Here is a 15,033-nt window from a genome sequence, read left to right on the forward strand (position 1 = left end):
GTAGAAAAAAATTACCAAAGGGACCTACAAAACTCCACACTAAAATTTAGCCCCAAGGGATAAAGAATGTTTGTTTTGCATTTCCACCAATGCTTACAATGCAGTTATATTTTGCAGGGCATCTTTTATACCAACTATATGCAAGATGCTTTCAGAGATATATAACTAAGAACAGAGGTATAGATATTAAAGATGTATAGGTGAGAGATAAGAGGCTTTGAATGAGAACAGAAACGGAGTTGATTAGGTGCAGAGATCAAAGGTGTCCTGCACATTATGTGCAGCTGAAGACTCATCTGAACACTGAGGATGATGTGTGATAGGATGCACAGGAAGTTGGTGCTGAGTGAAGGGAGTGGAATAGAAACAAACGCTCTGATCCTGTAGTTGAATCCACATGGACAGATCCTGGCACCCACACAAAGCCCCAGTGATCTTAAGGGGGCTCTTCATGGGCATGGGAGTCCATGTAAAGCAGATCGAACTACAGGATTAAGACCAAAGAGAGGGGAGCTAGAGAAAATGCAATAAAGTGAGATTTTAAACAAACCCAAGAAGAGCAATCAAGAACTGAAACCTGAAGTGAACGAAGAGCTGGTTGAGAAGCTGCTTTATACACACTACACATGGCATGTCCTTCATCTGGCTGAATAAGTGATTGAAAATACTTTATTAGAAAAATATCATGCAATTCACAGATCATTCACTCAGCTCCCTAAATTGGGTTAATAATGAAAAATATTTACATAATTTGAAAAATACTGCAATATTTGTCCAATAAATTATTTAACTAGCTCTACCACAAGGTGGAGGGAAAGTCAATCTAAAGCAGGTACAAAGATCCTGAGAAGGAATCCTACTCTTTTTTACTGGTTCCACGATTGGCCAATTTAACCAAGCTACGGAGCGTGGATTTTAAAGCTTTTGTAGCCCTTGGTCTCTATGTATGAACAGACCATATTTGATTGTTTCAACATTCAAGCAATTAAGGTATTGACTTCTTCTAGACAGATAGGTTCCATGACAGGAAGGTAAGCAGTTCTGGTTTTGAACTGATTTGGCATATGCGATGCCCAAGACAGATCTCATGAATAGCAAGATGGAGTTTTCTCCTTAGAATGTTGTGTACATGTGGCTCAACATCAACATATAGCAACATGTGCGTATATAATACAAAATATTCCAAAACAAAGTTCTCCCCCTGCCTTTAGATAGATGCTAGTAAAGTTAAGGCCCTACAGGAAGGTGCTCAGATACTACAGTGATGAACGGGGTATAAGAATGTATACAAAACAACCTTCTATAAATCAGAAGCACTTACTTACAATCATCACCAGAACAAGTATTTATACTTTTAGCGTTAGAATCAGAGACTCAGTTGATCTAAACAGGCATAAGCTCTATAGCAGTCACTGCAGCTACGCTGCTTTACACAATCTTGCAAATGCTTGAAAGAATCAGTGTGAATAAAGATATATAGAAAACAAGTCAGGTAAACAAACTGTCAAATTTCACTTTATTTGTATTGAGAAAGAAGGCAACAAACAACACTTGGTACTCAGAGGTGCAAATTCACCATTATTTGCTGGCAAAATGTTAGTATATCAATGCTGGGCACTCATTTCTATGACGGTAGCAAACTGATTTAATAATTTTACAAATCTATAACAAAAGACTGCCATGGAACTATAATTTCAGATGAAAATATAACATTTAGTTGTGGTTTCTCCAGGTGATTTTTGCCACTAGCTTCATGATTAGCAGCAAACAATTAAATTTGACCTCAAAAAGACAAAATGTAAAAAAGTGTTTGTCGTCATTAAATAATAAGTGTTAGCAGCATACCCAATAAAATACATCTTGTACAAATACCATTGCACTTTTAACATGTCACAAGCATTTTTCTTACCATTATTTACACAGTATAGTTTGTATAGAACAGCTAGACTGATATATATTGAAAAACAGTGGAAATGTTAATAGCCCTAGACAACGTCTAGTGTTGACTCCTTTTGTTCCATACAGTTTCCCAGGATGCTTCATGAAAATCGTGTACGTATACCATTGCATAAAAATAGAATTTACAAAAAGCTTAATTCCCAGTTAACACTTCAGAAGCTTATACTGTAATTGTTCACTGCACAAGAGAACCATAATGACAATAGAGTCGAGCATCAGCCTCTGATTAAGTTTTCAGATAACACCAGAAGTCCTGCTTATTCAAATACTGTGCTTTATTTCACATTCCAATCACTTAGCTGTGCGACAATTACCCAGTGAGTTCCAAAGGCAGCTCCCGACCACACAAGATCTCCCACTGTCTTGCAAGCAGTGATATTAGTTTCTCACGGCTTTCTGCACTTGGGATAAAGATGTACCACTGGATCTCTCCATTCCCACTGCCCTTATGTTTAGCATTTAACTTTGGGGCACTGAAAGTATCTCCAAAATGATCCAGTGTTAGGTTCTGCATGAGATCTTGGTTCTGAACATCATCAAACACAAACGTGAGGGCCTGTGGATATGTCTGGTAGCCCATAAGCACTCTGTCTAAATCACGGATTCGTCTTCCATCTATGAGTTGATACTTGTCTTTCTTTGGTGGTTCCTTTGCAAATTCAGGTAGCGGGTAACTGATATAATCCTCATTGAAAAGGAACAAATCAGAACTGGTTAAAATGAGTGTTTTAGGCTGAAGTGAACTATTGGCTTGAGCAGTTTCTTCTGTATGATTCACTTGAAATGCCAACACATACAGAAGGATATTTAGAGACTGGAGGTTAGCCAAACTGTACATCTTTTCTGCCACTAGAAAAGCAAGGTCCCCAATTTCCTCTTCATTGGGATATATAAACTTTACTCTACTAGAGTGAATCAGTTCATAATTCTCCATTTTTCCTGCAAACACAAATATGCATGAATTTTACTTTACACTCAGTATTACACAATGCTTTCCTGATGCATGTGGCTAAACATTAGATCCTTTGACACAGTTTGTTGCAGCTGGAACAACTCAAGTTTAGCCATTATTTATGCACAGTTTTTATTTGTATAAAATATGTGAATAATTTATTTGGATTGCATGTCCTTACTGGATTTCTCATCTGCCTCTTTCATCAACAACCATTTTCAGCTCCAATTAAAGAATCTTTATTAGTGGTGATGACGTAAGAGGCAGAAAAAAATAGCTGGATTCTCAGATCACAGATAGTATTTGTCTTGCTAGTAGTTGGCGAGACAAATCAACTTTTGAGTTCTAAACGGATTGAATCCAGTACGGAATCATTGAGAACACAAATATGAAATGCCTTATCGCTATAGCAGATGAAAAGACATCTTTAAATGGTCCCTCTGAAAAGAACTTTCTCACAAGTTGTGTGTTACGTCTAATGTCACATCATGATGTGCACACTGCTCCCTAAGGAGCAAGCTCCTGCAGTAAGAGGAGGATTCACTGCTTCTGGTCTACCATAAATAGCTGTAAATAAAATGTTTTAGGCCAGACTTAAGCAATGATTTCCTTAAAAGCTTTCTTAAAATAATCACAAGCACCAACAAAAAATTTAGCTTTATTCAGAGAACCGTCTGCTAAGTTTAGAAATCTAGCCAAAAGCAGAGTTATCACTGCGCATTTTAATGGCTGAAGGTACGAATTTAACCCATTTTTAAAAATCCCGTAAATCTTATCTAATCTGTCATTGTTACTGGTCCATGAATGCACAACCTTTAGAGACCAAAAAAGTCCCTCTTCTGCACAAGTTAAGAGACTGTTCCTTAAAGAGCTATAAGTTACAAGTCTAACCTATAAATACGAGCTACAGCTGTACATTGCCCAAAAGATTATGTAAGGGATGTAATTTACTGGATTCTATAAAAGGAGAATTATATTATCATATTGTGTCCCCCTGTGCAAATGTATTAGAAATTAAACATTTCTGTTCAGACAGGAAAGTCTAGGATAAACTCACACAGGACTTCAAGTGGAAGTGGAACTGAGTTAATAGGAAGCAAACAATCAATACATAAAATCTTTCACTTTTGGATTTTTAAAAAATACACATTACACAGTATTTGATATATACTAGAAGAGGGCTTCATCCTCCCTGATTGAACTAACCTCGTTATCTCTAGACTGATTCTTGCCTGCATATTTATACCTGCCTCTGGAAATTTCCACCACATGTGTCTGACGAAGTGGGTATTCACCCACGAAAGCTTATGCTCCAATACTTCTGTTAGTCTATAAGGTGCCACAGGACTGTCGCTTTTTACAGATCCAGATTAACACAGCTACCCCTCTAGTATATGATATACTAACTTAAGAGCGTAGAATGGACCATTTACCTGTATTTTTATTCCCAAATTCAGAGTAGAAATCCTTATCTACTGGTTCTGGTGAAGGTGTGCGTGCCAGCAATGACAGCACTGCCATGAGGTGCTGTATAAAGGCATGAGTACTGTAACTGTCTCTGGTTAGGCAGGTTACTATATGATCTGCAGAATGTCCTGGAGAAGACAGAATATAAGCCAGTTACATATCTATTTGTAGCTTTACTACAACTTCAGCAGACGTTCATTCACCACCATAGAATATTTCCTGTAGTGACGGATTTAAGATGTCTTTATTTGGTTAACTAGTTAGAACTGATCCTCTGATCAAAAGATAAGGGATCCTCCCAGACCTATTGAAAGATTAGAGCATGCACTTTCATAAGGTACTTTATTTTGGAACACTGGATGTGAACATTTCTGAATGTAGACATTTAACTCCATGACTGTTCATTACTTTGAAAATTTACCTTCAAAAGAAAACTTAAATTTCTGAAAATATTTTAATTACTGATGTTAAAAGTGAACTAAGTTAAAAGAAAAACTCCCTGCTTTTCCAGTTTAATTTGTGCACTTACACTTTGATTAAGGTCACCTACAGCATCACCTTTTTATGGTCAGTTTCCTCATTAGGATCTTTGCCACAGCAGAGAGGACATAAGAATGGACATACTGGGTCAGACCAATGGTCCATCTAGCCCAGTATCCTGTCTACCGATAGCAGCCAATGCCAGGTGCTTCAGAGGAAATGAACAAACAGGGCAATTACTGAGTGATCAATGCCATCATTTAGTCCAGCATCTGGTAGTTAGAGGCAAGTTGTAATACTTGAACTTGTATATTAAACTCACTAGATTTCAAGGTGACAGAATCCCTTTAAAAAAAGTATAAGGACTAGGTTTCAGTCTTAAAGTCTCCCATAAATTTTGCAGTACAAATTATACCTTCAATCGCAATCTTCACATGACAGGGAAAGCTAAGAAAAGAGTTGACAGCTGTATCCCTAACTTTGGATTTCTTTCTTTTGTTGGGTCTCAGGTCCACAATATGAAATTTATTTTTTATATTTTAATTAAATATCTGACCTTACTGATGAAAAGTGCTATATAAGACAGATATTATTATTCTCTGATGGGGTTTGTTTTTAAGAGAGCTAAGCTAGTTATTATATTATGTTCCCAAAAAGAGCAGGGGTAAAATTTTCAAAAGCTCCTAGGCTACTAAGTCACTTGAATCCCTTTGACTTTCATTGAGATTTGGCCATCTAAGTACCTATGTCACTTTTCAAAATGGGACAGGTGCTTTTGCAAATGTTACCTTAGGCCAGCTAGAAGTTTAGTGTCTACTTTTGCTGGAAGTCTCTGTTGGCATCACATCACTGAGACATGAAAATAGGACATACCATGCAATTTTAAAAATTGGTTAGAAGGATGGAATAGAGGCTTCAAGGCATAAACATTTACAATAATTTCTGGAAGCCAAAAGAAAAATTATAATGGGAAATGACATTTAATGAGAGACTAGGATAAATTCACATTAAAAATGGAAGGTGCTACAAATTCTTAAGAATGAAAGACTAGGGAAGAATAGTTTATATTTCCCTTATTTACGAGCCCTATGTATCTGGGAAGCATGTTCAAGGAAACTGGCAGAATGGTCTCTTGGCAAGAGACACTAACTCTGATAACTGAGTAAGAGTCAGGGGATGTTTGCATCTATTTCAAAATATGCTGGGAAATCTCAATTTGTGTGCAACTAGATTAAAGAACCGGATGAGCTCTACTCAGCAAACCTGCCAAATAAACCATTAAAACATAACTTATATTCAGTGTTTAGAGTTCATTACTATCTCCATTTCTGCCCATTCAAGTCTTGAGGCAATAGCCAAATATCATCATTAAACCATCATAAAATCATTTTCTGCTTTTTGCTTGAATGAAGCTACAGCCACAGATTCAATAAGCACCATCATTTTGTAGTGGTTCATGGTTATCTGCCTACACATCTTAAGTGCAGAGGCACTAGTGGTGAAACACTTCCACTAATGCATCACAACAAGACTACAAGTTTCCAAGTTTCAACCCACTATGCACACAAATCAAGAAAAACATACTCAACATGCAGAGCACACCATTTTCATTCACTGATCACTTAATCCTTTGAGTGCACTATGCTGTACACATGTATACTTTAAATTCAAATCTTTATCAAAGTGCAAAAATATATGAAACATTCAATTGGAAAATGTTCACTCCTGCTTTCCTTGAATGTTTTACACATGGCTGAAGTGAATATTTTCCCCATATTTTATTTCACTTTAGGTGAGGAAAGTGTAAAATTTCACACCCCAAAATTAGTATTTGGGCAACATAAGCCACTGGAAGTGGACAGTCTTTTCAGCCACACTTATTTATATAGTGGCACCAGTGTGACATCATAAATGTTAACATATTGGAAATGTGTTAATTATAAAAAAACAGTAGGATAACATGGTGCTCCGTATCAAGAGTGAAGTGAAGACAGGGATGAAATCAAGATGACAGTAGTATCTGTAACTAGAAAAATCTACAGCATAAAATGTTACTCACCAGTAATTCGAAAATATTGATCAAAAAGTCCAACATTCACTGATTGCAGATCGTTAAGTTTTAGCACAAAGCAGCAGGAGAGGTGGAAAGAGCTATTTTCACAATCTGAGTTTTCTTGGTTCCAAAAGTCTAATGAATGAAGAATATAGTATGATAAAGAGCAAGTCACAAAAAGGAAGCATGATAAGTTTAGACTACAAACATGATAATTACATTCAGATCTTAGAGTGATCTTTATTAAAAAATTAATTATAAATTTCTCCACTTTTGTGCTTGAAACAAACCCTTGAAAAGCATTTTTCTTTAATGATTACTCATTTAATATTGGAAGCTTTCTTTATGCAGATATATTCCAGAAACTCAGAAAGGAGAGATGATACTGCATTCAGTGAAAAATTTCCCCCATCACCATCTATGAAGATGATAGAACTTGCCTTCAAACTTTCTTAGAGTTCAAAGTATATCACAAAGGCACAGGACCACTAAACACATGGACACAGGCTGCACTCAAAGGCAGAGACTAGTCCTAAGATACCACACTTTATGAATGGTAGCTAATAGCTTTTTTGGGGCAAACTACAGCTCTGAACCTCATCTCTGGTAATAAACCTGAAATAAGAATCTGGCCTAAAATGCACATGCCAGGTGAACAGAGGAATGTTAAGAGGAAAGAGGTTTATGAAGAAGTCTTATTCTTACCCAAACCAGAAGAAACCCATCCACCACACGTGCCACTGATCTACACTGAGCCACATTACCTTCATGCTGGGAAATCTCTACTTGTGCGCAACTAGATTAAAGAGCTGGATGATCTCTACTCAGCAACCATGCCAGATAAGCCATTAAAACATAACCTACTCATATTCAGTGTTTAGAGTTCGTTACTTTCTCCAGTTCTGCAAATTCTTTGGCGGAACATGTACTTTGCCTTCTGAAGATGAGCACATTCAAGGAATGAATTATACATATCAAAATAAAATTAGACAACCTCAATCTAAAAATATGAAGCCTCACTCCTGAGAAGACCATCATGTGGTAAACAGCTAGTGCGGACTGGGAGACCCATTATCAAAAGCAATTGAGGTGTTTTGCTCCTCGAACGGGCAAATATCGCTGAGAGCATGTCACATTCTCAGGGCCACACTTTGCCCATGAACCACATGCAACTCCCACTGACAAGTAGGCAATAAGTTACTCACATGACAGAGGGGCATAATACAACCCTTAGGCTTGTCGCACATTACTGCTGGCAATGGAATGGCATTTCAATTGCGCAGAAGATGGTGGGGACTGCTAAGTAACATCAGAAAGACGCATGCACAGACGTCATGGAGAAGGGGCTATTTGAGATGCAGTGCTGGATGAAGACCCAAAACCCTTATTGCAAGGTAAAGCCCCAGGCACGCATGCATGATGCAAAGGGCAAGCGTGGAAAAACCCATGATGGGATGTTTAGAGTCCCTTGGCTGCAAAAATAAGAGTGCTAATCAAAATCACCTTGAATATAAAGGAAGAAGAGTGTGACGATAGAGGCTCACTTACCAATTAACCCTGCGACTTTATTAGAGATTCAAAATTAACCCTTTTTGTCTTACCCAACTGATGCTCATTAGTATGAGTTACAGAATCATCCAACAGAAAGTAAATAGCTTTTGTTGAGAGCATCACACAAGCTGTCACTTCCGTGTCAGGAGTTTTATAAAATAAAACAGAAGACCACATAAAATGTCTCAGCTCTTCGTTTTCCACCTGCAAGACAAATTATGTTGCTTAATTTTGCACATCTTCACCTCTGACTTGCTAGAAGCAGCTTTTGGGAACTGCTTTTCCCGGCAAACCAATGCAAAACTAACATATGAACACAAAAGTGTGATAATGTTTTACCCAAAGTTGCTGAGTGCAGCTGTATCGGAAGAATTGTCCGTGAAACTGTTCTAGTGTGCATGAGATTCAGAATGGGTGAGAGGAAGTTTTTGTTATGGTCTAGCCTACCACGCTGTTCGACTCCAAGTTTCACAGAGTTGACGAGGAACTATTAAAAAAATCTAAACCCAGCAAACCTGGCAGAGTTATGCCCACAAAATCTAGTTAAGGAGCTTCTGTAAGTAAACGTAAAGTTCACAATGCCTGTCATATCTCAAAGAGCAACACAAACCTTCAAATACTGCTGAGGAGATAAGTTTCAAACAGCTTTATGAAAAAAGGAGGAAGCATGACTAGCAATTACCTCAGACAGACGTTATACTGGGAAGTAGAATTAGAATGCATTTTACTATATTAACTTACTGGCATAGTTTCTTAGATGTTATGCCCAGAACACTTGATATCTGTTGAAACTACGCTAATGATTTTTCCAAATTCAGTAAAACCAAATTGAGTTCACAAATCCTTTATCCAACATTTGCCACAATGTTGCTGTTTCAATTTCCTAAATCAGGGTTTCTGGCCCCCCCTTTGAAAATATTTCAGGTTGTGATGATTCCCCTGCCCCAAAGTGATAGCAAATTATTGTACATACTCATAGGAGCACACTTATGGTATTGACACCCTTACTTCTGTGCTGCTGCTGTATCTCCCTTCCCCCTTCAGCTCCCTCTTCAATATTTTTGTGATCTTGCAACCTCCCTACAATAGCCTTGTGACCCCCTTTTGGGTCGGGACCCACAGTCTGAGAAACACTGTTCTAAACCATTATTTTAACAGCTCCTAATTTGATCTGATTCCATAAAAAGTCTACAGGTTCTAAACTAAATCCAGTGTCGAAGACTTATGAACTGCAGAATTGAGTATCATGTAGACTGAGTAAGTTCTACTGAAAGTCTGGTTAACTGCAGTTTAAATAATTATGAAAAAAATTCTTTGGTGTTCACTGCAAGTTTGAATAGCTTTTCAACTGACATTTTCATTCTGATTATAGGGAATTTTCTTTCAAACTACAGCAAAATGACTTAAGAGTTGTATTTTCAAGCTGGACATCCAACCTATTAACATCCCAACTAATATTCACTTGGGTATCAAATATTGGATTTATTAACTCAGAGAGAGCCAGTCTTTTTGGAATTGCAATAGCTATACCTATGTAATTCTGTATTTATACACAAGTATCACCTAAGAAGCCCTAAGAGACTCTTCCAGTGAAATCTGAATGGCACGCAACTAAATTCCCTCAAAGCCCATCCTACCAATTGTTTGTAACTTTAACTCTTACTGAAAAAAAGAGCTGCATCCTTGGAGAAACACTGTTTCCAAGACAAATATGACATTAATTTAGGTACTGATCCTGCAATGAGCACCTTACGGCCAGACCTGGAGCTTTGTAGGGTCCCAACAACTTCTGTGAGACTCAGGATAGGGGCTCACTCAATTGGAAAGCAGTTACAGGGTTGGGGTCTTGATTAGTAACATCCAGATTTAGGAGTATCTATTACATTCTGGGTTTAAGTTTGAACAAGAAAGGTTTTTAAATACATTTCTAGTTTTAAAAGGTTGATGGCAGGCTGCATAAAGTGTCCCTAATTTGCGCGCAATACCTCAGCAACGCTGTTATGGAAAAACTCCACAATCGCATTTCCTTTTAGCCCAGCCACATACTGAAGAGATGAAGAGATTGGAAGATAAGCTGGAATTTGGTTATCTTCCGTAATTTTCTGCATCAGAAATTCAGATGGATATAAAGATGATAGCGTCAAACAAGGCTTGCAAAAGCTAGGAGGTAGAAGAGACCAAGAAACATCACGTCAGAATGCACACTCAAAAACTGTAACTAACAAGTAGAGATGCAGAGTTTTTTCCCCACATAAGCAACATTCATACTTTAAAGTCCACTCAGTAGTTCATAACAGAGATTTGTGGGCTTAGTAGCAGCATACTATATCTTGTCTCAATGAAGTTCCTGTTCACTACGTAAATTATTTTACTTTAACACCTCTGTCGTTTGCTTTCCTTCTACTAGGTTGCAGGCAAAATGCAAAGCTTCCTTTCACAATAGCATACAATAGGTTGTAAACAAAGCTGAGCAGCAGGTATAAACGGTCAACTGATATTGTATAACCCTGTATCCAGAGTGAAAGGAAAGTCGCTACAAGTACTAGGGACCTGATTCTCATACACCCAGGTCCTGCTGCACTGTTAAACGCAAGTTTCCAGTAACATTGTGCTGGTTAGGCAACGTTAATTTCAATGCTGCACCTTATGTATTTTAAGGGAGTCAATTACCCTGCTGTCTGGCCGTGTCTGTTTTTTGAATCCAAGAGGTGATTTTTTACTGGTTCCAAACTGTTGGAAGCTTTCAAAATAACTATAGTTTTAACGTCCTGCAGAAGTGTCCTCAAAAGACTGTAGATTCTTAGAAAATGGAATTTTTCATGAGGTAGAACAAATACTGCTGTAACAAATTTGTGTCCAATGAGTAACTCTAGCACATGTCCATCTGAAAATGACCCTTTCTGCTGGATGGGATGATTGGTCGGATGCAACACAACAGAAGCCAGTGGAATCCTGCTCAGCTTGAATACATTTCTTGCATCTTCTGAGTCTATACATTTAGCTGGCATTACATTAAAATCAACCTTTACTATGTGCAAATGCTGGGGTGTCAGAAATATCCAACAAGGATGGAATGCATAGTGACTCTGTTCAGCAGATTTATACAATGTGGAATAAAGTGCAGAACACAAGGCATGGTCAGACCATGCTCTGTTATCATCCACTGATTCTGGTAGACGCAAGGCTTTCTGAACATCAGTTTTATTACTGTAAACAAGGTAAGTTGGGAAGCAACCTTTTATCTCCATGCCATCGGGTGAAATGTGATAAAATCCCATCAGTTGGTAGACAAATTCTTGCAAGCTTGCTTTGCCACAGTACAACGTGGAACTTGAAAACAGGGATGTGCAGCTTTGAGAGCAGCATGTTTGTAAACAGGAATAGAAGTCCTGAAGATTTTGGGAGTCCGAAACGACAAACAGGCAGTTGTCATTATTTCTCACCTTGAGGGTTAAACATATTTCTGGCATGAGAAAGCCAAACTCTGTAAGATCTGTATATGGAAAGCACAGTGCTAGTTTCAAGGCAGCTGGGATATGTTGGCAGTTGCCTTTTGAATCTTGATGAGGAATCTCAAACACAGCTACTACACTATCAGTCAAAACCAAACAAGAGGCAAACTGCCTGGCTCCTCCTCCTTTATGAACCTGAATAGAAAAACTCCAGAGAACTTTGACTATGTCTATGCCCTCTGCTCTTGTGCTGTCTGGAGCTGGTGGGGCAATATCTGAAGTAGCACTGAACTCGAAAGTCCGGTCTCCAAGTCCCATTTCAAAATAGCCATCTTCATTATCCGTGACACTGGAATCATTCACAGGGCTCCCTTTGTTTTCTATTTCAGTAGAGGAAGGGGGTGATCTCTGCAAAGCCTGTGCTATCAAGGTGGAGAGGTGCTGGATAAAATCCTGGTTGGTGGCAGTGTATGACATACAGGTAAAAGGCAAGATGATGGTGTTACAAGGGTCAGGCAATGCACCATGTTCTTCATCTGAATGGTCCAAACTTCAGAAACAGAAAAAACAACAGTAAGTGTAAGGTTGAGTTTAAGAGGAGTCATATCTATCCAAGACCTTTTCTACTGTGTATCAAGACATTGATTTTCAAGCCTATACAATCACTTCAAGAGAAAGTGTATCACAGTGTAGTTTGTACAGAATCTGTGTTCTTCAGCCACCAATTTTAAACACAAGACTGGTGTAACTTAACCCTTAGAGCACTGACAAGTACACAGAGGAACTCAAGTGTTCACTTATCTTCTCCTCCTCATCCCTAATAAATTTAATCATCACACATGTAATGATAGTTTAATCAGTATTAAAGCAGGATGGCACCTTGTCATTTGACCACTCCACTATACAGCCACTGAGGCAGTTGTGGACTTTCAAATACATCCCACAGTTCAAAAGAGAACTTTGATGAAATTTCATGAAGAAATTTTCAAGCTGAGAAAAATAGGGCCAGAGTTCCAGAAACGGGAACATGTTCTGCTTTAAAGGCCAGGACTGTGTCCAGAGACACACACAGTGTCCAGAGACATTAGCCAACTATTATAAGCAGATTTATATTAGAAGTTAGTCATTTTATCTCACCAAATGTGATGACCTCTTCCATATTCTTTTGATAAGTCCAACAGAGAAGTAGGCACCTAAGGAGAAGAAAGGAAGGTCAGGGAGCTGCCATGTTGCATTTAACGAACAGAAGTGTCATACGAACTTCAGTAAACATGGGTTTAGTCATAGAATAATATTAATCAACATAGGATTCTTAAACGGTTTACAGTCTGTCAGATCAACAAGTGGTTGAATCCAAAGGTCTGGCTGGTATGCCTCTTGCACTACTTGGTAATTAATTTTCACTTAAAGGACCTCAGAGGACCTTAAAATATTTTGCCAACATTACTTCAGCAGCCTGAACACCTCATGAGGTAGGCAGAAATAGGTTCTATTCCTGGTTCAATTTCCTCACCTGTAAAATGGTTATTTACCTACCTCACTGGGTTGTTTTGAGACTGCGTATGAAAAGCAGTTTGAGATCTTTGGATGAAGGATGCTATGCCGTGCAAAACTTTACTGCAGATGGGTAAAGGGAGGCAGAGAGAGATAAAGTGACTTGTTGAAGATTACTCTAAGCCAGTGGCAAATCAAAGGCGCCAGCTGACTCAGCCCCCTACTCAGGAATGCACCCAACATTGCTTAACAAATGCAAGTAGCAAGTAGCGGTACAGGAGCCATCAAGATCCTGGAGACTGGATGGGGAAAACTGAAGCCACCCTGATTTTCCCTATCAGCACAAAAGAGAAACTTTTCCCACCCAGCAGCAAGAGGATAGCTATCCCCCCACCATCCATCCTACCTTCAAGCAACCAGACAGAAGCGGCAGAGAGAGAAAGAGAGAGAGAGAAAGCCCCACCCTCCAATCTTAGCAGCTAGGTGGATGTTAGTGATGGTGATGTAATACTGACATTATGTCAATATGTCATGGCACTGAACTGCAACATCACAATGCAAGTATGTGAAGCAAGCTCAGGACACTACACTCCTGTTCTCTGCAACTCCATACACTACTTGAGTGGTTCTAAAATATTAGAAGGTGGACCAAGCTCTCTAGCACTACAGAAGAGTTACGTTCAGTTCAGGTGGGAGAAAACTCCTGAAAGTCAGTATTAAGTGTCCACGGGACTGAAAGTTGTCAGTTATGTAAATTAGGTCTTTAGTTCTTAGTCCATTAGAGCGGGACAGGTAGTGGCTTTGCCTTTAGCCCTCAGATATCTTGCTTAAAAGTTGAAAACTGATTTTATACCCAATTTATTATAAAAGTTCAGAGTAAAATATTTAGTTTCAGTATTTTACAAACTGAAACCTCTTAATCGATAAGTAATTTGGGACTAACTCTTCTTTGCCCCATTACAACAGATCACATAGTATAGAAATAATCAGATTAACAGGAAAATTCTGCTGTGGATTATTTTAACAAGAGTTTTTGCTCCAGGAAAAACAAATTAAAAACAATTTTTAAACAGAAGAGACATGGGAAGAGAATTGCAGTTACCTGATTTCTGTATCTAGAGTCTAGTATTTCAGAGCATCTCTGGGTAACTGTATGGTCTGTAGGAGTCGAACTACTGGATGGCGATAAACTGCTGGCTAGGGCTGTTTTTCTGCAAACTATTTCTAGAACAAATACAAATAGCTCTTAAAGAATGTTAAAACAAAACCAAAACACATTATTTAACTGCAACTGTATGACAAGTATTCTTAAAATATCTAAGCAAAACTTGACAAGCGGTCATTAATACAGTAGAGGATAGTTTCATACAATAGATGTATCAATCAAAGGAAATCCGTTTATATGGTGAATTTAAGTCTTACTATGACGGTATCAGTAGCTGCATTGAGATCTGCACTTAGCCCTGGTCTACACTACGAGTTTAGGTCGAATTTAGCAGCGTCAGATTGATTTAACCCTGCACCCGTCCACACGACGAAGCCATTTTTGTTGACTTAAAGGGCTCTTAAAATTGAGTTCTGTACTCCTCCCCGACGAGGGGATTAGCGCTGAAATCGACATCGCT

General features: G+C 38.4%; 1 protein-coding gene across 2 annotated transcripts in view; it reads right to left on the reverse strand.

Moving 5' to 3' along the window:
* Positions 1–1,493: 1,493 nt before the first annotated feature.
* Positions 1,494–15,033, reverse strand: part of NISCH (nischarin) — a 57,440-nt gene continuing 43,900 nt past the window's right edge. The window contains exons 14-21 of one of the 2 annotated variants that reach the window (XM_034775018.1): positions 14,511–14,632; positions 13,052–13,107; positions 11,133–12,464; positions 10,448–10,622; positions 8,513–8,666; positions 6,918–7,046; positions 4,345–4,506; positions 1,494–2,898 (exon numbers count right to left, since the gene is read on the reverse strand). In XM_034775018.1, the coding sequence (XP_034630909.1) occupies positions 2,270–2,898; positions 4,345–4,506; positions 6,918–7,046; positions 8,513–8,666; positions 10,448–10,622; positions 11,133–12,464; positions 13,052–13,107; positions 14,511–14,632 (2,759 nt within the window). In that variant the 3' untranslated portion in view covers positions 1,494–2,269. Of the gene's footprint in view, positions 2,899–4,344; positions 4,507–6,917; positions 7,047–8,512; positions 8,667–10,447; positions 10,623–11,132; positions 12,465–13,051; positions 13,108–14,510; positions 14,633–15,033 lie in introns of those variants that run through there. The other variant, XM_034775020.1, reaches the window with a different exon arrangement.

This window comes from Trachemys scripta, chromosome 7 (assembly GCF_013100865.1).
Source record: "Trachemys scripta elegans isolate TJP31775 chromosome 7, CAS_Tse_1.0, whole genome shotgun sequence".
NCBI classification, from domain to species: Eukaryota; Metazoa; Chordata; order Testudines; family Emydidae; genus Trachemys; species Trachemys scripta.